The sequence below is a fragment of the Microcaecilia unicolor genome, chromosome 10 (genome assembly GCF_901765095.1).
Source record: "Microcaecilia unicolor chromosome 10, aMicUni1.1, whole genome shotgun sequence".
NCBI lineage: Eukaryota > Metazoa > Chordata > Amphibia > Gymnophiona > Siphonopidae > Microcaecilia > Microcaecilia unicolor.
This window is the reverse complement of record NC_044040.1, coordinates 81,696,057-81,723,713: the sequence shown is the minus strand read 5'-3', so window position 1 is coordinate 81,723,713 and position 27,657 is coordinate 81,696,057. Positions and strand designations below refer to the sequence as shown.

At 46.6% G+C, this 27,657-nt stretch overlaps 1 protein-coding gene across 2 annotated transcripts in view; it reads right to left on the bottom strand.

The window, feature by feature from the left end:
• SRGAP1 (SLIT-ROBO Rho GTPase activating protein 1) overlaps positions 1-27,657 on the bottom strand; it is a 469,248-nt gene that overhangs the window by 197,335 nt on the left and 244,256 nt on the right. For both annotated transcript variants that reach the window (XM_030216376.1, XM_030216377.1), the window contains exons 5-6: positions 19,819-20,001; positions 7,120-7,248 (exon numbers count right to left, since the gene is read on the bottom strand). In XM_030216376.1, the coding sequence (XP_030072236.1) occupies positions 7,120-7,248; positions 19,819-20,001 (312 nt within the window). The remainder of the gene's footprint in view (positions 1-7,119; positions 7,249-19,818; positions 20,002-27,657) is intronic.

Below are 27,657 nucleotides of genomic sequence, written 5' to 3'. Positions count from 1 at the left end.
CCTGGCACAGGGGGCGAGATCCGGTGCCCCCCTGCTTGTTGACGTAATACATTGCAACCTGATTGTCTGTCCGAATTTGGATAATTTGGCAGGACAGCCGATCTCTGAAAGCCTTCAGTGCGTTCCAGATCGCTCGGAGCTCCAGGAGGTTGATCTGCCGATCCTTTTCCTGGAGGGACCACAGACCCTGGGTGTGAAGCCCATCGACATGGGCTCCCCACCCCAGGCGAGATGCATCCGTCGTCAGCACTTTCGTGGGCTGCGGAATTTGGAATGGACGTCCCAGGGTCAAATTGGTCCGGATGGTCCACCAGAGCAGTGAAGTGCGGCAACTGGTGGAGAGGCGGATGACATCTTCTAGATTCCCAGTGGCTTGGAACCACTGGGAAGCTAGGGTCCATTGAGCAGATCTCATGTGAAGACGAGCCATGGGAGTCACATGAACTGTGGAGGCCATATGACCCAGAAGTCTCAACATCTGCCGAGCTGTGATCTGCTGAGACGCTCTGGTCTGCGAAGCCAGGGCCAAGAGATTGGTGGCCCTCGCTTCGGGAAGGTAGGCCTGAGCCGTCTGGGAATTCAGCAGCGCTCCTATGAATTCCAGAGACTGAGTTGGCTGGAGATGGGACTTTGGGTAATTTATCACAAACCCCAGCAGCTCCAGAAGGTGAATAGTGCACTGCATGGACCGGAGGGCTCCTGCCTCCGAGGTGTTCTTGACCAGCCAATCGTCGAGATATGGGAACACGTGCACTCCCAGCTTGCGTAGGTAGGCCGCTACCACCACGAGGCACTTGGTAAACACTCGTGGGGCAGAGGCGAGCCCAAAGGGCAGCACACAATACTGAAAGTGCCGTGCGCCCAGGCGGAATCTGAGATACTGTCTGTGAGCTGGCAGTATCGGTATGTGAGTATATGCGTCCTTTAAATCCAGGGAACATAGCCAATCGTTTTTCTGAATCATTGGCAGAAGGGTGCCCAAGGAAAGCATCCTGAACTTTTCTTTGACCAGGAATTTGTTCAGGCCTCTCAGGTCTAGGATGGGACGCATCCCCCCTGTTTTCTTTTCCACAAGGAAGTACCTGGAATAGAATCCCTGCCCTTCCTGCCCGGGTGGTACGGGCTCGACCGCATTGGCGCTGAGAAGGGCGGAGAGTTCCTCTGCAAGTACCTGCTTGTGATGGGAGCTGAAAGACTGAGCTCCCGGAGGACAATTTGGAGGCAGGGAGGCCAAATTCAGGGCGTATCCGCACCGCACTATTTGGAGAACCCACTGGTCGGAGGTTATGAGAGGCCACCTTTGGTGAAAAAATTTTAACCTCCCTCCGACCGGCAGATCGTCCGGTATGGACACTTGTAGGGCGGCTATGTTCCCGTGGATCCAGTCAAAAGCCCGTCCCCGGCTTTTGCTGTGGAGGCGCAGGGGGCTGCTTAGGCGCACGCTGTTGACGAGAACGAGCGCGCTGGGGCTGTCCCTGTGCCTGACGAGGCCTTCGGGCCGGCTGGTTGTACCTACGCTTCGCAAAAGAATAGGGTGCAGCCTGCCGGGCCCGGGAAAAAACGTCCACCTGTGGAGGTGGATGCTGAAGGCGCCCGGTGGGAGAGCTTGTCGAGAGCGGTTTCCCGCTGATGCAGTTGGTCCACCATCTGCTCGACCTTCTCACCAAAAATGTTATCCCCCCGGCAAGGGACGTCGGCCAGTCTCTGCTGGGTGCGGTTGTCCAGGTCAGAGGCACGCAGCCATGAGAGCCTGCGCATCACTATACCTTGGGCCGCAGCACGAGATGCCACGTCACAGGTGTCAAAAATACCCCTGGACAGGAACTTTCTGCATGCCTTCAGCTGCCTGACCACCTCCTGATAAGGCCTGGACTGCTCCGGCGGGAGCTTATCGACCAGGTCCGCCAGCTGTTGCACATTGGTCCGCATGTGGATGCTCATGTAGAGCAGGTAGGACTGGATGCGGGTCACGAGCATGGAGGATTGGTAGGCCTTCCTCCCAAACGAGTCCAGAGTGCGAGACTCCCGCCCCGGGGGCGCCGAGGCGGTATCCCTCGAACTCCGTGCCCTCTTGAGAGCAGAATCCACGACCGCTGAGTCATGGGGCAATTGGGGCCGCATGAGCTCTGGGTCAGAGTGGATCCTGTACTGGGACTCTGCTTTCTTGGGAATGGTGGGGTTAGTTAATGGTCGCACCCAGTTCCGAAGCAGCGTCTCCTTCAGGACATTGTGCAGCGGCACCGTGGAGGACTCTCTAGGTGGTGATGGATAGTCGAGGACCTCGAGCATCTCGGCCCTCGGCTCTTCCACAGAGACCACGGGGAAGGGAATGCTGATAGACATATCCCGCACAAAGGAGGCAAAGGAGAGACTCTCAGGAGGTGAGAGCTTCCTCTCCGGTGAAGGCGTGGGGTCCGAGGGAAGGCCCGTAGACTCCTCTGAGGAGAAATATCTAGGGTCCTCCTCTTCCCCCCATGAGTCCTCATCCTCGGTATCGGACAGTAGCTCATGTAGCTGAGTCCTGAACCGGGCCCGGCTCGACGTCGAGGCACCGAGGTCTCGGTGTCGTCGAGCGGTGGACTCCCGCGCCGGCGGGGACGGAGCTCCCTCCATCGACGTCGACGGGGACTCCACCTGCGTGGCGGTCGAGACCGGCACCGCAAGCGGCGGCGGTGTCGACGGCGCCGGGCTAGAGCTCGCCGGCGCCACAGTCATCGGCGCCGAGGGCGCAAGCACCCCCGGCGCCGGCACAGCCTGGCGCATCAGCCCTTCCAGGATCCCCGGAAGGATGGCTCTGAGGCACTCGTCCAGGCCCGCTGCCGAGAAAGGCGGTGGGGCCGGTAAGGGTGTCGGTGCCGGAAGCTGCTGGGGGCCAGGAGACGGCACCGAGGTGCCGGAACCCCGACGCGTCGGTACCTCCACAACCGACGGAGACCTCTCCTCTCTACGAAGACGCTTCGGTGTCGCCTCCTCTCCGACATCGGGATGCACCGAGGGCGACCGGTGACGACGCTTCTTGTCTTTTTTCCGATGCCCGTCACCGGCGCCGGAGGGCATGGAGGAGGAGGAGGTCGATCCCCCTCGGTCTCGAGGTACCGGGTCAGACAGGGTTCGGTCCCGTGGGCCACGAGCTGAGGGCGTGACCGGGGCCGACTGCCCACGCGGCCTCTCACCCCCACTCTCGCCGGAGGACCGGCGGGCCGACGGGACCTGTTCTCCTGGGGTCGCTGCCATCGGTGCCGATGTCTCGGGCATCGATACCGGTACCGAAGGACCGGGCATCGATACCGATGCCTTCGAGGTCGACGTCGAGGGGCCGGCGCAAGTTCCAAAAAGACGGTCCCGCAGAACTTGCCTCGCAACCTGAGTCCGTTTCCGGAGACCGAGACACAAAGAACACGACTTGAGATTGTGCTCCGGCCCGAGGCACTGGAGGCACCAAGCGTGGGTGTCGGTCTGCGAGATCGGCCGGCCGCAGCGACCACACTTTTTAAATCCACTCGGAACCTTCGAGGACATCGACGGAAAAATCGCGTCGGCGAGGTCAAAGTCGTCAATGGTGGCTAAAATCACACCACGAAAAGCAAAACGACCGAGCGGCCACTAGGCCGCAACGCGGCGTCCCCGCTGGAAGCGAGGGAAAAAAGGGGAGCGCGTGCCCCACACGCGCAGGGTTTCTTTTTTTTTTTTTTTTTAAAGGAAACCGGGCGGTAACGAATTACCGTTAAACAAAGTTAGAAAAAAGCACGATCAGCGTACACGCGATCGAACGATCCGGCGGCTGAACAGAGAGAGCGCAAGACACGACTCTCTCCAGGCGCGGAAAAAAAGGAACTGGCGGGAGCGGTCGCGCACGGGCGGGAAGACGGCCGCGCATGCGCGGTGGGCGTGCCCTGCGTGCCGACCGTCCCGCGAAGCTTCTTTCCGGTTGGTGGGGGCTGCCGCGGACGTCACCCAGTCGTGAGAACAAGCAGCCTGCTTGTCCTCGGAGAAATAAAAGTTTTATGAAATGTATTTCATGATGATGGTGAATGAATGATGTGTAGTGGGATGCAGGGGCATAGCCACGTGTGAGACTGGGCCCACCCACTTTGATCTTAGGTCCATCCATCAGCAGTGCACTCCATAGGCGCCCAGAATATAAAGGTCGGGGAGGCGGTTTTTCCCACCGGCTGCTGTTTCACTGGTATTGTCCCCACCCCCAGCTGGGTTTCTGCAAGTTTTGTTCCCTGCCCTGCTTACTATACTCCTGGGCCGCCTTTTTTATTCTACACCAAAGCCGAACCGGACCGGGATTCTTTGCATACTCTGGCTGCTTCCTTCGGGCTGGCCCAGCCTTCTCAGATATTGGTTCCCCGCCTCCTCCAAAAGAGGAAGTTATATCTGAGAAGGCAGGGCTGGCCCGAAGGAAGCAGTCACAGCATGCAAAGAGTCCCAGTCCGGTGCAGCACTGCTGTAGAGTAAAAAAAAACACGGCCCTAAGTGAGGGAGGGAACAAAACTTGCAGAATGTCAGTCGGGTGTGGGGGCAATACCAGTGAAATAGCAGCCACCAGAGAAAGCCGCTTCCCTGAGCCTTATATTCTGCAGCATGCCAGTGGTAGGTGGCTTTGGGAAGGGTGTGGGTGGGTAAGACAAGGCAACGCTAGGTAGGGTAGAGAAATTATTGTTGGACATGCAGGGGATGGAGGAGTGAGATGCTGCATGGGGAGAAGAGGAAGCGGGAGGGAAAACTGCTTTACATGCGTGGGGAGAGGAACAGGAGTGGTGAAGGATGAGAGAGGGAAAACAATGCTGGACAAGGTAGTGGAGTAAAGGGAGGAAAGAAATGTTGGACATGGCAGTGGAGGGGAAGGAGGGTGAGATGAGAGGGTGGAAATGTTGAACATGGTGCAGGGGGTTATGGAGGGGAGGGAGAAATGGAGAGATGCTGCATGGGGAGAGGGAGAAATGTTAGGGTGCAAGACAGAGAGAGAGAGATGTGGACAATGGCAGAGGAGGAGGGAAGAGAGAAAGAGAGATGTTACACATGGGGGTGGAGGAAAGGGAAAGAGAAATACTGCACAAGAGGGGATAGGAGAGAAAGAGGGAGATGTTGGATTGGTGGGAAAGAAGAGAGTGGGAGAAATGCTGGGGGCAGGAGGGAAGAAAAATGGGACAGGAAGATGTTGGTGGGGGAGGAGCAGAAAGGACAGGGATATGTCAGGCTATGAAGGTAGGGAGGGGAGAAAGACGGATAAGGTGCTACGCTAAAAAAGTGGAAGGTAGGAGACACTAGGAATGGTGGAAACCATGTGGGAGAGGATGAGGGGTAGGGGGTGGCAAGAAAATGAATGAGAGGATAGTGATTACAGGGGGTAGAAAAATATGATAATGGTGAGTACAATGAAAATGGAAGGGAATGGAAGGCTGGGAAAGATGGGGAATAGGAATGCTAGTGGGTGAAAGGAGGAGATGGTAATTTCATAGGTATCGGAAAAGTAAAAAGAAGGAAAAGGATTAGAAAGAGGGTGAAATTTGAGTGAACAGAGAGCAGAAGAGAACAAAAGGAAAGCTAAAATGGAAAGATCAATATGTCAGAGGCATGTGTAGTGAGGAAATGGGAGAAAAGACAAATAGACTGCAGCTGATTGAAGGAGAGTTAGCAGAAGACATAGGAAAGCAGGAAAGAGAAACTGGAACCAGCATGATGGAATAATAAAATGTCTACACAACAAAGGTAGAAAAAGCATTTCATTTTAAATGGAATATACTAGCTTTGGAAAATGTGCATAGCGGATGTCTTTTTACTGTGTTCAATAGAAAAGCAAATGCATTTCTGTCTTTATTTCTTTAGTGTTGTAGTACATCCCCTGTTCAGATTTTGTCTACATATTTTTATTTTGTAATTTGTGATCCCTTGTTCTGTATTTGGTGAAGGTCTGTTGGTGTGATTATAATGGTAGATAGGAAGATTAGATGGGAGGCAGGGAGGAGAGAGAATTGATGGGGGGAGAACTTTTTTTTTAATTTTCTGCCCTGGGTCCCAGCATGGCTAACACCAGCCCTGACCCTGCTGTTAGCTGGTGGGGATCCCCAAGCCATGCCAGCTGAGGACCTCCTCTGAAGGTAACCAGAACTCTTGTCTACTAAGCTCGGCAGACAAGGCAATAGGCAATATCCTTGAGCCACCGATAACTAAGTATGCATGGGGTGCCGGCATCAGTGGCTCAAGGAGTTGCTGTTGACTGCCAAGCTTGGTAAAAGAGAGTTCTGGCCTTCTTTGGAGGAAGTCTTCAGCTTGCAGAGCTTGGGGATCCTCATCAGCTAAAGTATTTATATTTTGAGTTGGGAGGTGCTGAGGGGGAGGGCAGAGAGAAAACTTTGTGCCCACCCACTTTGGACTCAGGCCCACCCAAAATTGGCTGCCTGGCTACACCACTCTTAGAATGGAGGAGACGGAGGGATGCTAACAATAGTTACAGTTGCCTATAGTATTTACTTAGGAGCTAAATGCTACTCATGGATATATATGCTAAAATACAAAGCTGTGAACTCAAAAAGGAGAAATGTAGCTTCAATTAAAAGTCAGTACTTTCAGACCTTGGTGTATTGGATCTGAAGTTCTAAATTCACGCTTCTGCTGTAGTTGACAGAGAACGGAGTTAGATAGCAGTTGGAGATATTAGCCCTCAGAAACAAGACTCAAAATTCTAGCAACATTTACTTTCATTTAAATTCATTTCTTTGAAGGGGATTATTGTAGCACTTTGAAGGTAACATTTGAAATGAATTATGTAACTTAAAGAAAGCTGATTCATTGGCTACCGGAAAGATAGATTTTTAATGCAAATCAATTGATCCTAGTGTTGCTGACTCTTTTTATATTATTTCTTAAGGTTGTTTGATGTCTGGCTTTGAGTTGTTAATTTTAATTTTAGGATGACATAATGTTGAGCTTCAACAACAGGCATCCACGGGTATTTTCTACGTGTCAAATGAAATCACTGAGCTGAACTGTAGAAATAATATTGAAAAGTATAGCAAGGAAAATATTTACATACATCTTTATATTGTAGAGACCATAACAAATATGACGAATGATCTATACCAGAGCAACAGCAATGAACAAAGTACTTACATCTATTAAATCTGAAAGGTCATGAATGTAATATTTGAATACAGATGCGTTGGTTGCTTCAAGTGTTAGCAGGTATTCATTTCGTGCTTTAATGGACTTCAGTTTGTTTTCTGAGTATTTAGCTTGACGCTAGAAGTAAAAGGAATAGAAATTAAGAAAAAAAGTCTGTACGAATTTTGTAAACTTGCTATTTTAAGGGGTTCTTTTACTAAAGAGCATTAAGCCATAATGAATGATTAACATGAGAAAAATAGGCTACTCAAAACATGTTAAAGTATTTTGCAGTATTTTTCCTGTTAGCGTGCACTAAGCATGTATTAACTATTTATTATAAATATATTTTTAGAGGGAGCGTGCCATGGGCGGAGGGTGGATGTTCCCGTCTTATCCAGCTAGCACGTTCGCATTACCACATGCTAACTGGATAATATAGGGTTAGCACAGGAGACGGTGTTCCTGCGTTATGTTTTTGCATGTGCCGCATTATAATGAGAACATCAGTGCACAACCTGCAAAAAAAAAAAAAAAGTATGACTTCAATGCCACAGTAAATCTGGGCTTAGTGTTTTGGAAAATCCTGTGTTATAATGCACTAAGCTCAGATTTCACTGCACATTAGTAAAAGGGCTCCTAAGTCTTTAAAAATTGCATAACATGGTAGGATGAAGTAAGTGCTCATTTTCACATCAGACTGAATTATCAGTTATAATTATTTTAACTAAATGTTTCCAGAAGGCCATAGGATGGCTAATGCATCCTTTTCCAGAAGGCTATGGTCTTGGATGGCTAATGCTGTACCTTCATGGAACAAAATAAAATTTAAAGTAAAAGTGATAGGAAATTAGCATACACAAAGTGAACATTTCCCTCCCCAGTTCAACTTGCACCTCTTATATCAGCTTGATCAAAGCCAAACAGGGTACACGGGAGTGAGTTATATGGACCACAGCAAAAAGCTTCACAATTTTTGAAGGGGAGAAAAAGCTTCTAATTTAAAAGTTATCAACTTCTTCATTTTAAATTCCTTTATCTATATGAGTTTTCTTCCAGCTTTGATGCACCTGGCGGACTTCATCATGCATTAGAACAAGCAGTCACAGTATGAGAAAGAGGTTAGGCTCAGAAGGAAATATTTCTCCGCAGAAATAGAGAAGGCTACATGGAATGGCATCTCCACAGAGGCAGTGGAGGCAAGAATGGTGATTGATTTCACTTCAGAAGAGAATGGGATGTGCACAGAAAAATCCAAAGATGCATCAAGAAGGCCAAGTCAGAGATCAATCATTTGTTTTGACCTTCCTGGTGCTTTCTGACCAGGTTATACCATTCCTTTCCATTCCCAGTTGGACTGCCTCTCTAGTTGATCCCCTTAGAGATCAACCGAGGTCTGTGGCTATGCAGAAGGACTGAAACTGCTACTATTTTCTCTGACTTTTATGTATAGTTATACTCTGTATAAAGCACTACAATCCAATATCCTGAATCAGATGAAGTGAAGTGCTTTTTCAAAGAAAACACACTTGTCCCACTATGGCTGTTTCTTTTTAGTTGCTGCCAAGAGTGAAGTACTGTACTCAAACACATAGAAAGAAACACAGCAACAAGTTGAATTCAATGTAATCCCTAGCTACACCTACATAAAAACAAGGTTTATTGTTCTTAACTATACTTGTTAATGGTAATTTAAGATATTACATGGTAATAGGAGGAGAAAAAACATTTTAAACTCTTATCAGAAATTTCAAAGCTTTTCCCAGGTATGAGGCACCTGGTTACCTTCATCATTCTTGTTGGACATTATCAATTGTGATTTATATGGGAGGCAATTTTGAAAGCCCCACTAAAAATTATCCACTCCCTTCTGAGGGTAAAGCGAAGATACATACTTGTAGCAAGTATTCTCTGAGGACAAGCCCTATATTCTCACACATGGGTAAAACGGAAGCCATGTTGCCGGTCCGGAGCTTGTAAGAAGCTTAAAAATAGGTCTTTGAGTGCAAGATGTGCTCCACCATGCATGTGCAAGTGCCTTCCTGCCTGCCACAAGAGCGTGGAACCAGCGGTACAATATAAAGCATAAAAAAGGAGACAACTCCAAGGGGAAGTGGGAGGGTATGTAAGAATATAAGGCCTGCTGTCTTCGGAGAATACCTGCTACAGGTTAAGTATCTTCGATTTCTCCAAGGACAAGCAGGCCTACTATCATCACATATGGGAATCCCTAGCTACCAGGCTCACCAAAAACAACAACCAGTGGTCAACTGGACCTCACAACAGCAAGAGAAAAAAGTAATTAACCTGAAACTATATACAATCTGAGTGAGAGTGCAGCCTGGAACAGAACAAAACGGGCCTAGGAGGGTGGAGTTGGACTCTAGACCCCAAACATATTCTGCAGAACTGTCAGATCAAATAGACTGTCACGTCAGGTATCCTGTTCAAGGCAGTAATGAGATGTGAATGTTTGGCCTGAAGACCATTTTGAAGCCTTGTAAATTTCTTCAACAGAGGATGACCTCAAGTGGGCTACCGATGCAGCCATGACTCTAATTTTGTGAGCCCTGACATGACCTTCAAGGGTCAGCCCAGGGCTGCTGAGAGGGGGGGAGTAGGAAGGGGGCACCTCCAAGGGGAGCCTGGCACCAGAAGGTTCTGCTCCATAAGTCTGTCTCTGTCCTGCTCCTGTGTGTCGGGACCCGGCTGATAGCGTTAACTTGATAGCCAGTGTTCCCAGCACACAGGAGTGAGTGACAGATGGAGGGAGGAACAGAAGCAGGAAGATAAGAGGGGGTGGCAGCCCTGCCCTGGGCACAGCTCTGTCTCTTGGTGGCCCTGGGTTAGCCCAGCCTGTGTATAAAAGTGATAGAAACACATTCTGCCAGCCAATTTCAAATGGTGCTTTTCCCGAAGGCGATCCCCATCCTATAGAGATCAAAAGAACCAAAAAGTTGGGTGGACAATCTGTAGGGCCTAGTCCGCTCCAAGTAAATGGACAATGCTCGCTTGCATCCCAAGGTGTGCAGTGCGCTTTCAACAGGATGAGCATGAGGCCATGGGAAGAATGCTGGCAAGACAATTGACTGGTTCAGATGGAACTCCGACACAGCCTTAGGTAGGAACTTAGGGTGCATGCGGAGGACTACTCTGTTATGATGAAACTTCGTATAAGGTGTATCTGGCATTAAGGCCTGAAGCTCACTGACCCTGCAAGCTGAAGTAATACCTACCAAATATATGATTGTCCAGGTCAAATACTTCAGATGACAAGAATCAAACGGCTCAAAAGGAGCTTTCATCAGCTGGGTGAGAATGACCTTGAGGTCCCATGACACAGGTGGAGGTTTCACTGGGGGATTGTGGATGCTTTCCAAAGTGCTCTGCTCAGACAAATTGTGACGGAACCCACGAGGGAGGGAGCGACGCTGGATCTGGTGCTCACATATGGAGATAGTGTGTCAAATGTCCGAGTGGGTGCACACCTGGGAAGCAGTGACCATCAAACAGTTTGGTTTGATATGACAGCTGAAGTGGAGGGCGGTCACTCTAAACTCAAAGTCCTGGATTTCAAGCATGCTGACTTTAGTAAAATGAGAGAATACCTGAGGAAGGAGCTGATGGGCTGGGAGGACGTGCAAGAAGTGGAAGGACAGTGGTCCAGGCTGAAGGAAGTAATAAATAAATAGGGCCACAGACCTTTATGTAAGGAGAGTAAATAAAAGCAAGAGAAAAAGGAAACCGATATGGTTCTCCAAGAAAGTGGCTGAGAAAATAAAGGCTAAAGAGTTAGCGTTCCAGAAATATAGAAAATCTCAAGAAGAGGAACAAGGGGAGGAATACCGGATGAAACTGAAAGAAGCCAAGAGAAAGATATGTCTGGCAAAGGCGCAAGCGGAAGAACAAATGGCTAGAAATGTAAGGAGGGGAGACAAAAATTTCTTCAGGTATATTAGTGAAAGGAGAATGACTAAAAAGGGAATTGTGAGACTAAAAGATACAGCGAAACGCTATGTAGATAATGATGAAGAAAAAGCCAATTTGCTAAATAGATACTTTTGTTCTGTTTTCACTGAAGAAAATCCTGGCGAAGGACCGAGAGGGACTGGCAAAAGTACACCTGAGAATGGAGTGGATAGAGCACCGTTCACGGAAGAGAGTGTGTATCAACAACTTGGAAAGCTAAAGGTGGACAAAGCCATGGGACCGGACGGGATCCACCCCAGAATATTGAGGGAGCTCAGAGAGGTTCTGGCGGGTCCTCTTAAAGATTTGTTTAATAAATCCATGGAGACGGGAGAGGTTCCGATGGATTGGAGAACGGCGGATGTGGTCCCTCTTCACAAAAGTGGTGATAGGGAAGAAGCTGGAAACTACAGGCCGGTAAGCCTCACTTCGGTTATTGGAAAAGTAATGGAAGCCATGCTGAAGGAAAGGATAGTGAATTTCCTGGAAGCCAATAAGTTGCAAGATCCGAGACAACATGGTTTTACCAGAGGGAAATCGTGCCAAACGAATCTCATTGAATTCTTTGATTGGGTAACTGGAGAATTAAATCATCAACGTACTATAGACGTAATCTACTTAGATTTTAGCAAAGCTTTTGACACGGTTCCCCACAGGAGGCTCTTAAATAAACTCGATGGGCTGAAGATAGGTCCCGAAGTGGTGAACTGGATTAGGAACTGGTTGACGGACAGAGGGTGGTGGTAAATGGAGTTCGCTCGGAGGAGGGAAAGGTGAGTAGTGGAGTGCCTCAGGGATCGGTGCTGGGGCCGATTCTGTTCAATATATTTGTGAGTGACATTGCCGTAGGGTTAGAAGGTAAAGTTTGCCTATTTGCGGATGATACTAAGATTTGTAACAGAGTGGACACCCGGGAGGGAGGGAAAGCATGAAAAAGGATCTGAGGAAGCTAGAAGAATGGTCTAAGGTTTGGCAATTAAAATTCAATGCGAAGAAATGCAAAGTGATGCACTTAGGGAGTAGAAACCCAAGAGAGACTTATGTGTTAGGCGGTGAGAGTCTGATAGGTACTGAGGGGGAGAGGGATCTTGGGGTGATAGTATCCGAGGATCTGAAGGCGACGAAACAGTGTGACAAGGCGGTGGCTGTAGCGAGAAGGTTGCTAGGCTGTATAGAGAAAGGTGTGATCAGCAGAAGAAAGGAAGTGTTGATGCCCCTGTACAAGTCGTTGATCAGGTCCTACCTGGAGTATTGTGTTCAGTTTTGGAGGCCGAACCTTGTGAAGGATGTTAAAAAAATGGAAGCGGTGCAAAGAAAAGCTACGAGAATGGTATGGGATTTGCATTCCAAGACGTATGAGGAGAGACTTGCTGACCTGAACATGTATACCCTGGAGGAAAGGAGGAACAGGGGTGATATGATACAGACGTTCAAATATTTGAAAGGTATTAATCCGCAAACAAATCTTTTCCGGAGATGGGAAGGCGGTAGAACGAGAGGACATGAAATGAGGTTGAAGGGGGGCAGCCTCAGGAAAGATGTCAGGAAGTATTTTTTCACGGAGAGAGGGTGGTGGATGCTTGGAATGCCCTCCCGCGGGAAGTGGTGGAGATGAAAACGGTAACGGAATTCAAACATGCGTGGGATATGCATAAAGGAATCCTGTGCAGAAGGAATGGATCCTCAGAAGCTTAGCCGAAATTGGGTGGCGGAGCAGGTGCGGGGAAGAGGGGTTGGTGGTTGGGAGGCGAGGATAGTGGAGAGCCGACTTATACGGTGGTCTGTGCCAAAGCCGGTGATGGGAGGTGGGACTGGTGGTTGGGAGGCGGGAAGTACTGCTGCGCAGACTTGTACGGTCTGTGCCCTGAATAAGGCAGGTACAAATCAAGGTAAGGTTTACACATATGTTGTCTTGTTGGGCAGACTGGATGGACCGTGCAGGTCTTTTTCTGCCATCATCTACTATGTATATTTTAAAAGCAGCAAACCTCTCACGAAGCGAACAACTAGAGGCATTCCAGAGATGGGCTTATTCTCTACAAGATAAGCACTAATTGCACTGAGGTGGACCCTTATGGAGTTAATCTTAAGACCAGACTCAGATAGGTGCAAAAGGTATTCAAGCAGGGTATGTGTAGGGCAGAAAACAGGATCTAGGGGGCCTTGCCCTCACACCAGATGACAAACCTCCTCCATTTGAAAGAGTAACACCTCTTCGTGGAATCTTTTCTGGAAGCCAGCAAGACCCTGGAGACACCCTCAGGAAGATGCAAGGAAGCAAATTCTAAGCTCTCAACATCCCAAATGTGAAGGCCAGAGACTGGAGGTTGGGATGCAGAAGAGATCCCTCGTTCTGTGTCATGAGGGTTGGAAAACCCTCCAATCTCCACGGTTCTTCGGAGGATAACTCCAGAAGAAGAGGGAACCAGATCTTCTGAGGCCAGAACGGAGCAATCAAGATCATGGTCCTGCGGTCTTGTTTGAGTTTCAGCAAAGTCTTCCCCACAAAAGAATTGAGAGGATATGCATACAAAAGTCCTGTCCCACAATGAAGGAGAAAAGCATCCAATGCTAGTCTGTCATGGGCCTGAAGCCTGGAACAGAACCAAGGAACTTTGTGATTGGACTGAGTGGTGCCCCCATGCTCGGAAGATCTCATGAACAATGCTCATACTAGTGTGGTTGCATGACCCTACTCAGTCTGTCGGCCAGGCTGTTGAGTTTGCCCGCTAGGTAAGTGGTCTACCATCTGGATGGCCTCCTGACACAGGTGTAATCTGGTGCCACCCTGCTTGTTCGTATAGTAGCTGGCAACCTGACTGTATGTTTGAATGAGTACAGACGATACCTGAAAGCCTTTAGGGCATTCCAGATTACCCGGATTTCCAGAAGGTTGATTTGGAGATCTGTTTCTTGGGGCTGACCAAGAACTTTGAGTGTGAAGCCTGTATAAATGATCTCCCCACACTAGGTGGGATGCATCTATCATCAGCACCTTCGTGGGCTGTGGAATTTGAATAGGAGTCCCAGAGTTAAATTGGATCGAATTGTCCAGCAGAGTAGGGACTGAACCAGTTCTGGCGGAACCTGGATGACATCCTTTAGGTTCCCTGTGGCCTGACACCACTGAGAAGCTAGGGATCACTAGGAAATTCTCATGTGAAGATGTGCTATGGGTGTCATATGAACAGTAGAGGCCATGTGGCCCAACAACCTCAACATCTGCCGGACTGTGACCTGCTGAGCTACTCAGACTCAAGTGGCGAAGGTGACAAGAGCATCTGCCCGCACCACAGGGAGAAAAGCCAGAGCCAGCTAAGTGTCCAGCAAGGCTCCAATGAACTCCAATCACTGGACAGGGAGCAGATGGGACTTGGGGTAGTTTAAAACAAACCATAGTAGCTCTAACACTGAAACGGTCCTCCACATGGACTCCTCAGCATCGTCCTGCGATGTGCTTTTCACCAGCCAGTCGTCGAGATAAGGTTACCGAAGATACTTCCTGTGACCTGGAAGTATCGGGATACGAGTATAAGCATCCTTTAAGTCCAGAGAGCATAGCTAATTGTTTTCCTGAAGCATGGGAAGCAGGGTGACCAGGGAAACCATCCTAAACTTTTCTTTGACCAGGAATTTGGTCAAGTCCCTTATGTCTAGGATGGGAAGCATCCTACCCTGTTTTGTTTTGCACAAGGAAGTACCTGGAATGGGTACTTCTCCTGGTGGAATGGGTTCAACCGCACAGGGCTTGAGAAGGGCGGAGAGTCCTATATAAGTACTTAAGTGTTGCCATACTGGGACAAGACTGAAGGTCCATCAAGCCCATCATCCTGTTTCCAACAGTGGCCAATCCAGGTCACAAGTACCTGGCAAGATCTCACAACAGTTCAATACATTTTATGCTGTCCTCCTGTCTCGGAACACCTCCCTGCTCCGTACCTTAACATGCATCCACATTTCAGTAGAGAACATCAGGTAGCGGCAGCGATTTTCATATCCTGTCATCTACCGAACCCAGAGCCTCCTCGCTGCTGCATCCAGCCCCCTTTTGATGTCACTTCATGCTTCCGCAAAGGCAGGATGCAGCAGCGAGGAGGCTCTGGGTTCGGTAGATGACAGGATATGAAAATCGCTGCCGCTGTCTGATGCTCTCTACTGAAACGTGATGGATGAATACCAAGGTATGGGGTAAGGTGGGGTACTGAGAGCTCTAAACCTCCTTTAAAACTGATAAACTATGGCTTATGGTGGCAGGTGCGGGTGGATGGGGGGTGGGCGCAGGCAGGGGGACCCACTGAACTGGTCTGCACAGTGCCCTACAACTGCTAAGAGCGTCCCTGGTCCTAGTATTTTTGGAAGGAGTAAACAAGCGATTCAGATCTACCCATTCCACTCCACTCATTATTTTATATACCTCTATCAAATCTCCCCTCTGCAAGTACCTGCTTGTGCAGAAAGCTGAAGAGATATGCTCTCGGTGGGCAATCTGGTGCTCTCTGTAGCCAATTCAGGGTGTAACCGAGATGGACTACTTGAAGAACCCACCAGTCAGAGGTTACAAGGGGCCACCTTTCTTGGTGAAACTTCAGCCTCTCCCCTGACTGGCAAGTTGTCCGGGACGGTCACTTATACAGTGGCTATGGTCTGCTAGAGACAGTCAAAATCTTGCCCCCTGCTTTGACTGGGCAGCTGTCTGGGTCTTAGTGTACGCTTTTGATGAGAGCAAGCATGCAGGGGATGAGTCTGCTGAGACTGGAGTGAAGAAGGGGTGTACCTATGCCCCTGCGAGTAATAAGTACTCCTCTTTGACTTGCCAAAAACTTCCTAGAGGAGGCAAGTACAGAAGGTGCCCGGTGAGAGAGAAAATCAATGGTATCAGTGTGTTTCTTGATGAAGTCAGGGACCTCCACCTTCTTTCAAAAAAGATTATCCCCCCTGGAACGTGGCATCCGCCAATCTTTCCAGGACTGCTGGGTCCAAGTCAGAGACACACAGCCATGCGAGTCTGCGAATCACTATAATCTGGCAGAAATCCTAGAGGTCACATCAAAAGCGTCGTAGGTGCCCCTGGCCAAGAATTTACGACATGCCTTCTGCTGCTTGACTAGCTGGTGAACAGATGCAGCCTGCTCCAGTGGGAGAGAGTCTGTTAAATCAGATACACTGTGCACCACTGTGTACAGCTGGTATGACTGGATACAGGAGATGAGAATGGAGGCCTGATACACCTTCCGCCCAAAGGATCCAGGGTTCTAGCTTCTCTGCAAGGGGATGCTGAAGCATAGTCCCTAGAACTCCTGGACCTTTTGAGCGTAGATTCTACCACAAACCCAGTGGAAGACTGAATCCCATACATGGTGCTAATCTTCTTGGGAAGGAAAGGGACTGACAGAGGGGACTCCAAGTTTTCACTTGAACGTCCCTGTAAGATCTTGTGAAGCGGGACCATCACAGCCTCTGTAGGAGGGGAGTTGTAGTCTAGGACCTTGAACATCTTAGCTCTGGGTTCATCCTCTGCTCCAAAGGAACTGGGATGACAACCACCATCTCCTTCACAAAAGAGGGGAAGGAAAGGATCTCAAGACTTCCTCCTTTCCTGTGGAGGGAAGGGTTCAGATGGGATGCCATAGGATGTCTCCTCCGAGAAGTACCGTGAATCTTCTTCTGAGTCCCACAAGTGCTCCTCATCGGTGTCAGCCAAGATCTCTTCGTGGGAGGGATGACCGAGCCTTGATGAAGCAGTACCATGACCCTGAGAGGGGCGTCGAGGTGTCAGCTCCAGCCTCGACTCCAGGATCTTGCCAGGTATTTGTGACCTGGATTGGCCACTGCTGGAAACAGGATGCTGGGCTTGATGGACCTTTGGTCTTTCCCAGTATGACAATACTTAAGTACCATCATGTCAGGTGTCTACCAGCCATATTCTACACAGCATATCTCTTACCTGCCTGGAAATCAGTCTTTTCGTGTAGTTACTCATCTGCTCATGTGATGATCAGCACCTGCAACTCCTGCCTACACATGAAAAGACTTTTCCCCAGTCAGGTTGTATACCAGCTCTATTATTGCTGGGGATTGATATCTAGGAGCCTTACGTCAAGGCCAATAGGGCTCATATGTGTTTACCACATAAGAGTTCTGATAAGTGTTCTCCTGCCTAGCGTACAAAGAACTTGGTCACCAGGGCCAAAGCGATGGCCAGGGTCTGGGGGGTCCAATGGACCCCCAGGACATGGTGGCAGCCCAGGCTGACAGTGAAAGTCCAGGCTGCCAGACTCTGACAGGGGGCAGGAACAGAGCCTTAACCCTAACACCACCTCTGAGCTGGCGTAGGGTTAAGATGTTATTCCGCCCCTACAATCAGAGCACTGTTCTCTGATCATAGGGGTGGAATACCGCAGAGCTCATTTAAATCTAATTTAAATGAGCTTTGCACTACTGCCTGGCATTGCCCAATAATCATTTGTGTGAAGGTAAATGCGAGTGCTAGACTGGCGCTAGTGGCCTCTAGCACCCGCATTTACAATTGATCATCGGGCTGTCAGAGAAATACAAAAACAAAGGCACTGATGTTCAGAAACCCCGCACTGTTCCAAACAGCGCTCTAAAATTAGTACCGGAACAGCGAAGGGCAATAACATCCTTATGATCAGAGCTAATAGCCTGCAAATTTAGGCACGCTATTAGCTCTGATCATAGGGGAAAAGTGTGGGAGGATTGTGCCTGAATCCTCTCACACTTGTTTGACAGGTCTGGACGGTCAAAAGCCCGGACCTGTAAAATGCAGGAGATGGAGGTCCATGGGACCCCGCTATCGCTAGTGCACCCCAAATAATGACACGGAGCTGGAGGACCAGCGGACTGTCAGTCCCCCTGACCTCCCCCCCCCCCCCACCAACACAAGGGCATGAGGGGCTGGAGATCCTCACACCCAAAAAAGAAATCTCTGGTGGCCCAGTGGGCCACAAAACCAACCTCCCTGAATGGTGGTCTAGCAGTCTCCTCCCCCTCTGACGGAGGGAATAGCATACTCATTCCTCTTCCAGCACCATCTTCAAAATAGTGGCGCAATGCGCTGGGCAGAGCTTCCCTACCATATAAGGGATTTTCTCCTTTATATTGTAGGGAAGCCAGTGCATCCCAGGATGCAGGGCGCTGTGATTTTGAAGGTGGCGCTTGAAGAGGAGGGAGTGTGCTACACCTTCCTCCATCACAGAGGTACGGGGGGAGGGAGCCGCTAGACCACCAGGGATTTTTTTGGGGGTGTGAGGGGAGGTTGGGGGGCTGGAGATCCACTGGATATCCAGTCCCTTGTGTCGCTATCTTGGGAGGGGGGAGGGGACTAGGCCACCAGGGCCAAAGCGATGGCGGAACCATGACAGCCTGGGCTGCCAGACTGACGGGGGTGGGGGGAACAGAGCCTAAACCCTAACACCAGCTCTGATCTGGTGTAGGGTTAAGGTGCTATTCCGCCCCTATGATCAGAGCACAGTTTTATGATCATCGGGGCAGAATACCACAGAACTCATTTAAGTTCAATTTAAATGAGCTTTGGTTTTTGCCTGGCATGGGTGCTCTTTGCCTGATCATCATGTGTGCGAAGGTAAATGTACACACTAGTGGCCTTAGCACCCTCATTTACCTTTGATCATTGGGCTGTCAGAGAAAAACAAAGACAAGAGTTACTTAAGACCTCATACTTTTCTTTTGCACACTACCTCCATTTATATTTGGTTACCTTAGTTGATACAGTACAGTGCTTTCTGCATGCACTATAGGAGTTGGATGGGCAAATTGTGTAATGGCGGCTGTTATCAGGATTTTCTAAAACCCTGGCCCACAAATTATACAAATCCAACTTCTATTGCTCCTGGAGCTGACAAGCAAATGACTCCAGGCCCAGAGATTACAAAAATAAATGTTTTTAATTTACAAGCAAATAAGGTAACCAAATATAAAAGATTACCTGCAGCATATCATTTTCCTTTTTCCAAACATACTGGAAAGCAAGAGAAGGGAAAGAAGAGGAGTGTTATCACTTCAGACATTCTGACCAAGTCCAAATCTGATACACTAAAGGAGAATGGGAAGCAATCTGGGAAAGAGATTGTGCTGTAAGTTTATTTTTAAATAACTTTTACAGTCTCCTTGCTGCTCTTCAAGGATGGAGGGAAAGTGTTCTGTCAGTAGCTCCTGCTGTTGGACCAGCAAAGGCTGAAAAGTCACTAGGCACCACCTGGTATCCACTGCTGTGGGAACTCAGACCCGGGCTGAGTCTGTTCCTAAGGGGGAGAGAAATTAGCCCTACAGGACTGTTGCTCACAGTATCCCACATGCTCAGTTTATACTCACCCAGGAATCTAGGCCTTCCTGGGAGAAGACTGCACATAGTTGCTGCATTAGACCACATGTGTAAATGAACTGATGGAACCACAGAAATACTGAGGGGTTGAAGGCAGCATCAGACCTCTATAAAAGTTGTGATGTCAACTCTCAGCTCTTTATCTCTGGCTCCATCTGCTGGCAGAGGACATAACCCACTTGTCTGGATAGAACGGGCATAGATGGTAGGGAAACAATACTTTTATACTCTGGCCTTAATACCTGGATGGATTTTTGGAATGATTTGCATTGTATTCTTGTTCTCTGACTTTCTCTCTATGTTTCTGACTGTTGCATTATTTTATTCAAGCAGAAACAGCTTGGATATTTAGAAAGAGAAAAAAACAGTATATTTACTTTTTCCTTCATTTTCTCAATCTTCTTAACAGAACTACGCCTTTGGTGTTTCTCTTCCAGTCGGATATGAAAGGTAAGGTCTCCAGATCTTCCAATTTGTTTCTCTTCTTGCTTCTCAGCTTCCTTCAGCTTACTTTCTGCACTGATGCTCTCTGCATGATACATATGGTATGTCTTCATAACCTGTAGAAGAATAAAGTGGAAGTTAAAGATTAGACAATCTACCTTCAGAAAATGTAACACATTTTTGAGAAAAAAAACTAAAACATGAACCACAATAGATTAAGCTTTCCTTAGTTCTACTGTAGTTGAAGAAATTCACATGAACTGTACAGTGACATGGAAAAGATTTTACCCCATCCTGATTTCCCTTATTTTTGCATATATGCCAAACTGAATGATTTAATATTACATTTTGTTTAAAGATCAAAGGTAACACATAACACAGTTTTCAAATTATATCATTTATTTAAAGAACAAAGTTATCTAACACCCATATCATCCAGATGAAAAAGTAACTGCCACTTTACTCAATCAACCAAATGACCAAATTTAATTGATAATTAGAAGCTTGATTACAACCAGACCTGCTGAATCTAAATCTCACTATATCTTGAACCTTACCATGAGAGTGGTCATCACAAAGTTTCTACCACATGATATGCCATGATCAAAGGAAACTCCAAAAGAGATCAGAAAAAAAGTTGTTGAAAAATATTAGTCTGGAAGGGGTTACAAAGCCATTTCTAAAGCTCTGGAATGCCACCAAACCACAGTGAAAGTCATTATCTCCAAATGGAGAAGACTTGGAACAACGGTGAATCTTCCCATGAGAGGCAAATCTGCCAAAATTACTCCAAAGGTGAAGCATCATCTCATCCAGGAAGTCACAAAACATCCCAACACCCCCAAAATACAGTTAACTCATAATTAAAATTTGTAATTACGGAAAAATTTAGCACATCAACTGTGTTAGTCATGATTAATCAACAGTCCTAATATGTACATTGTCTGAAATACACCAACCAGCCACAAAGCCGACTTGATTGATAACTACGTTTTCAAATATTTGAAAATCCCTCTGTCAACATCTTAGCATAGATTTTACAACCCACTTAAGCAGAGAAATATGACTAGAGTTTGTAACTTGGGCAGAGGCTCATACTGTTTTTTCCCAGTACAATATGAGTTTCTGTAATATTGTTGGGTCTTTTCATTGGGGATGCAGAGATATGCAAAATGTTTAAGCAATCAAAGACCTAGAATTTATGAAAATGTCTTATAAAACTCAGAAGAAAGACCATTTGGCCCCTGCGCCTTATGGGCTGTAGCCTTGATTGCCTTAACTACGTCTGCCTCTGTTATAGGGGCCTCTAACTGTTCCCTCTGAAAAGGGGATAGAACTGAGTAGTTTAACTGTGATGAAAAAGGTCAAGTAACTTAGGATTACCACTTTTGATTTGTACACATGAGAATATTGAATAAACTGCGTAGAAATAATCTTCATCTTTATTATTAAATTTGTGGATCTGGGTCTATAATACTGGTTATTTTAGTCTTTTCCCTTTGGTTCTTCAGACCCCCTGCTAACAATTCCCTAATTTTGTTGACAGCTATATAGTAGTAGGCTTTATTAACAAAAACAGAGTGTCCTGCCAGCTGACAAATTAGCAAACCCACATTTCTCTTTTTGGAGTCACAATAATTTCACAGGACACTGTACATAATCCTGCTCATGAAAAATAGCTAATACATTTCACCCCTTAGGACTGTTTTGTAACCTTCCCATATAAAGGGCAATTCTATTAACTGGGTGACAAATTTATATGCCCCTTACATATATACATTTACAGAATTTCAGGCTTTCATCTGATTATTCAGAGTAACAAGCAATAGCGCCAGGTATAGAATACTTTAACAAGTGCCAAGCTTCTTTAGCTACGGTCATATACTGAGTAGATGTTTGATTTTTGCACTGTGCTGCTGCACAGACCTTGAACAATATGCAGTTTTTGGCCTTCAGGTAGCAGCAGTTTTCTGCTTTGTGCTGCTGTTAAAGTTTCCAGAATTTGAGGGTAGTGGAGGAGCTTTGCTACAATCAGACAAAAGAGGGTTAAGTTTCCTGCCCACCTGGATGAGACAGGGTCAGCCCTATTTCTAATGGCTTTGAAAAAGTACCAGATACAAGATCTTATCTTTACCTTCTGCCCTTTCTGGGAGTTCCAAAAGTTATTATTTTGCTATTCCTATTTGCAATGTCTACTAGGTCTGCTGGCAACTTCACAATTGCTTTTGTTTTCTGTTGCATGAAAATCTAAACATTTGTATATTTAGATTTTAGCAAAGCCTTTCACATAATTCTGCATAGCCGACTTATAAATAAACTGAGTGCCCTCAGTTTGGGCCCTAAATTAGCTAACTAGGTTAGGAACTGGTTGAGTGGAAAGTAACAGAGGGTAGTGGTAAATGGAGCTCACTCTGAGGAAAAGAGTGTTACCAGTGGTGTGCCTAAAGGTTTGGGTCTGGATCCAGTTCTTTTTAACATTTTTCTAAGCAATATTCCAGAAGGGCTGTCTAGTAAGGTTTGTGTCTTTGTGGATGATACTAAAATCTGCAATAAGATAAGGTGGATAACATGAGGAGGGATCTAGTGAAGCTAGAAGAATGGTCCAGAATTTGGCAGCTAAGATTTAATGCAATAAAATGCAGGGTCATGCATTTGGGCTACAAAAACCTGAGGAAGCGGGGTGAAGTAATTCTGTGTATGAAAGAGAGTGGGATTTTGGAGTGATTGTATGTGATGATCCTAAGGTGGCCAAATAGGTAGAAAAGATGATGGCAAAAGCTAGAACAAAGGTTGGGTGCACAGGAAGAGGTATGGTCAGCAGGACAAAGGAGGTGAAAATGCCTCTGTATTAGAAACGTTAAAGGATAATGGATTTGATATTGCGAGTTTCTACAGTATGACCAAAGCGGTTTACATTTATTATATGCAGGTACGTTCTCTGTCCCTAGTGGGCTCACAATCTAAATTCTTGTAACTAGGGCAATGAAGGGTTAGATGACTTCCCCAGGATAACAAGGAGCCACAGGCAGGAATCAAACCCAATTCCCCAGCCCACTGCTCTAACCATTAGGTTGCTTCTTTAGAGTGTTGTTCACAGTTCTTGAGACCGAATCATCAGAAATATATAAACAGGATGAACTCAGGATAGAGGGTGGCTACTAAAATGGTCAGTGGTCTCTGTCGTAAAGCCTATAGGGACAAAGTTAAAGATCTCGATATGTATATTTTGGAAGAAAGGTAGGAAAGGGGAGCTATGAATTCATGGAATGGCCTCCCGGTGGACGTGGTGGAGATAAAGAATGTATCTGATTTCAAGAAAGTTTGGGACAACTATATAAGATCTCTAAGGAAGAGAAAGGGATAGTAGATGGCATGGATGGGCCATATGGTCTTTATTTGCCTTCTTCAATTTTCTTGAAACATTGCTGCATCGAGTGTTCTTGTGATGCAAGTTGATTCCTTTTTTGATACTTCTGAAGGCTTCTAGATGTTGATACATAAGAGCCTTTAGTGTCAGCAGTTCTTCCAGTACGGTGTGCACTGATGAGGCCTGCTTTTGTAGTAGCTTCTAAGGTGTCAGCAGATCTATCATACGCTACTTAAGACACGATGCCAATGAAAAACACACATCAGCTTTAGACGTTTTGGTCATTAACATCTTAGGCAGTAAGTACAGCAACGACAAAAAATTCTTGAAAATTAGTCACGGCATGGATCAAAATGAAGAAACACAGTAATCAGCACAGCTATCAATCCGGATCTGGTAAACTGGAATGACTGATAAACGGAACTAAACAAAACTAAAATAAAAGTACTGCAGGGCATTTGGTAACTGGGGCTACGAGATGCAGTAGCCTTCGAAATCCCATGTTCTTAACCACTTGCAGGATTAATTATCCAGGGCAATCATTTTCCCAGAGGCATTGTGCCACCAACATCGATGCTGCTTACCATTTGCCCCATAATAGTGTACTGCTGAACATGACCCAATTTCCTCCATAGTGACTTGCTTTGAAGGGCATCAGGGCTACTAGCATACCACCTCGCTGGAAAAAGAGACTGGAAGCTGTAGCTTTCCTGCCACTGCTATTTCCACTGCCAAATCGAGTCCCCTATCCTAGGATCAGTACTTTCTCTTGAACCAAGATAAAAAAAGGTGCTGTTTCTGCAAATGATGATGCATGTCACTTTTCTTAAGCTGGCCCATCAGCTTGCCTCTATTAATGGTCATCCTACAGTAATTTCATTCTCTATACTGAGGATCTTCAAGCATTTTAAAATGCTTCCCCCCTGAGGTTTTATGACACTTCTTCTCTATTTCCTTGTTTGGGGGGGGGGGGGGGGTTAGGAAGCTGCTACTGTACCTGGGGTTGAGGATGGAGGGGAGAATGAAAGGAAAGGGCATCATTACAACTCTCTACCTTCTGTTCTGTCCATGGGGTGCTCATGACCCTGGCAGTGCCAGTGTCACTGCCTACCTCCTAACTGTGGAGCCCACTTTTTCAAGATCCTCTTCAGACTTACATTTTCCACCTGATGACTCTGACACAAATCCCACCAATGAACATTCATCAGATTTTGCATCTGCCAAACTCCGTCCCATATACTTTTCAGTAGGAAATTGGGCACGTCTGCTGCTCTACTCTGTTGGCTTTATATGCTGCTTCTCTCCTGTACTTCACCCCGCACTCTCTCTGCCTTCTTTTGCCTCTCTGTGGAGGCAGGACCTGACATGTGTTCTTTTACAGTTGTATTGAAAGCTGCAGATTTTGCTATCTTTCTCTTAGAGAAATCTCTTTTTAGATGGGTTGGTGTACTGTCTTTTGTCCTATTTTGACATTTATGATTGGTGTTTTCTATTTTCTCATATCTTTGATTCATTATATTTTATTTTATTTTGTAAACTGCATTGTTGTCAGGGAGAAAAAGCAGTATATTAAGTGCTATAGTAAACAAATACAGGCATACTTCTAAACTGTCTCGTCTCTTCCTCCACACTTGAGCCGCTGATGATCCTATATGTCCTACCTGCCCTTTTCTTCTCTTCTTGTAGGACCATTTCCACTTCTACCCTTCCCAAGCATCATGCGACAATCAGACTAGACTGTAAGCTTTGTAAAATAGGAAAGGATTGCCTTTCTGATATGTGTCTTTACAGTGGTGTATAACCTGATAGCTCTTTGGAAATTATAAGCAGTAGTACTGGTTGTGTAACCCTTTAATGATCTCTCACATTATTAGGCTGAGGTCCCTTTAAGAGCGTGTCAGACCCTCTTCAGTCACTAATCAGTTGGGAGAAGCCTTTTAATAGACTGCAAGATGGAATCCTATCTCAATGCCCGATTAGCTCTGAAAGTAAAAAAAAAAAAAAAAAAAAAAAAAAAAAACAAGCTAACAAACAAAACATATATATGGATCTTAATTAGTTTATAGCATACTCTTTGCTTGTGAGACAGAGATACACTAAGATGTCACTCGACCCTTGCTGTCTCATACACAGTGAAACACTTCACTGCCTGCACCAGCTGGCAATGCTAACATGCTTGGAAAGCAAAAACACTTTCCTCTGCTTTGAACAGAAATGCGTGTAACTCCAGTCTCCTAATGCCCCTCCCTGTCACTATATTGATCCCCCCAGTTGGCAGAAAGTAAACACTCTTTATTTATTTATTTTTATTTGGTGCATTTTTACCCCACATAAGCAGGCACAATTTGGCTTACAGAAATGGCACAGAAACAGAATGTGACAGGAGGGGAAGGTACATGGGATGACACGGGTAAATGACAGGGGTGAAGAGCCAACAAGAGATAGAGGTTAAACACAAAAGTAGCCAGGGGGATAAGCCTTGGCGAATAAGAGGGTTTTTAAGGTCTTCTTGAACTGATGATGGTCAACAAGCTCCTTAAGCTGTCGTGGCAGAACATTCCAGGATTGTGGACTGATGTAGGGGAAGGACGAAGCATAAAGAGTCTTGTATTTCCCTCCAACACCCAGCAAACTTGGAAAGAAAGCACACTTTTCTTTGCTTGTAACATAGGTCTGTATGCTCTTTGGATGAAATTTTTTTTTAACATCTAAAACTTCTGTAATTCTTTGCAGAAGCCCTAAAGAAAAAATAATCAGATTTTCTCTCTCTTTCTCTGAAAGCCTCAGAGAAAATGGTTCTCTGCCTTGATTCTGTATGTCTTACAGCCTAGGTGCAACATTATTGCCCATAAGATCTGGATAAGTCAGGCAGGAATAGGTTTGTCTGGCTGCTTATCAAAAAGTTCCAACCTGACTGGCTCGTCCCCCACCCTGCCCTACTCTACCACTCAAAGAGTGGCACCACTGTTTCTGAGCCACTGTGTCATGCATTGTTTAGTGACAACCAACCTAACCGAACATGCTACTATTCATCACATTTGTAATTAGTTTAAAAACAAATGCATATCTCTAATCTCCAGGACTGCAGGATATATCCTAAGTCTTCCTTTCCTCTTTCCAGTCAATCAATAAAAGTTACAACAAGAAAATAAATTAAAACAAGAAATGGAACACTTGCAGCATACAGCCTATCTCAAGCAGTGGCGTAGCCAGACTGCCAATTTTGGGTGGGCCTGAACCCAAAGTGGGTGGGCACAAAATTTTCTCTCTACCCCCCCCCCCCCCCCAAGCAAAATTTAGTCACACACAGATGCATTTGTCACACAGGGTAAAGTGCTGCTTTTCAGTGCATCTGATTTCCGACAATTTATTTAATAGCCTAATCCTTTTCAGTGAGCTTTCAGAGGCCAAAACCTCCTGCCTCAGGTCAGTATAATGCTGACCTAAGGAAGGAAGTATTGGTCTCTGAAACTTTATTAACACCATATTACTTTATCCTAAATTAAAAATAAAATTTTTTTCTTTACCTTTGTTGTATGGCCATTTGCTTTTTCTCATTGTGTTGCTCCCAGTCTCTAGATTCTGCTTTCCTTTGTTTTCGCTTAACTCTTCTGCCAGGGTTTCCTGGCCATTTGTCATTTTTCTCTCCTTTTTCTTTGCTTTCTTCAATATTTTTCTGCCTCTCTCTGTGTCCAGATTTAATTCATTCTTACTATCCATTCTTTAATTTCCTTCATCTACTTATGGCTTTTCATCTTTTTCTCACCCTTGTTCTCCCCATGCCCCTTCCTCTTATTCTCCAATCTTTCACTACTCCCCCTTTCCATGCAGCAGCTCTCCTCTTTCTCTCCCCATCCTCCAGTGTCTCCCCTCTCTCTCCCCATCCTTCCAATAGTCTCCCCTCTTTCTTTCTGCATCCTTCCATCCAGTGTCACCTCTTTCTCCCTACCCTTCCATCCAGCGTCTTCCCTCTTTCTCTCCCCATCCTTCTACCCATCTACCCTCTCTCCTGATCCTTCCATCTAATGTCTCTCTCTCCTTCCTTCTAACCAGTGTCTCTCTCTACCCTTTTCTGTTGTGTCCCTTCTCTCTCCACATCCTTCCAGTCTCTCCCCTTTCTCTCTGCATCCTTTCATCCATCTCCCCTCTTTCTCTCCCCATCCTTCCATCCAGTGTCTCTCTCCCCATCCATCCGTTTTTCCTCTTTCTCTGCCATCCTTCCATCTGTTTTCCCTCTTTGCCATCCTTCCGTCTGTTTTCCCTCTCTCTCCCCATCCTTCCGTTTTCCCTCTTTCTCTGCCATCCTTCCGTCTGTTTTCCCTCTTTCTCTCCCCATCCTTCCATCTGTTTTCCCTCTCTCTCTGCCATCCTTCCGTCTGTTTCCCCTCTTTCTCTCCCTATCCTT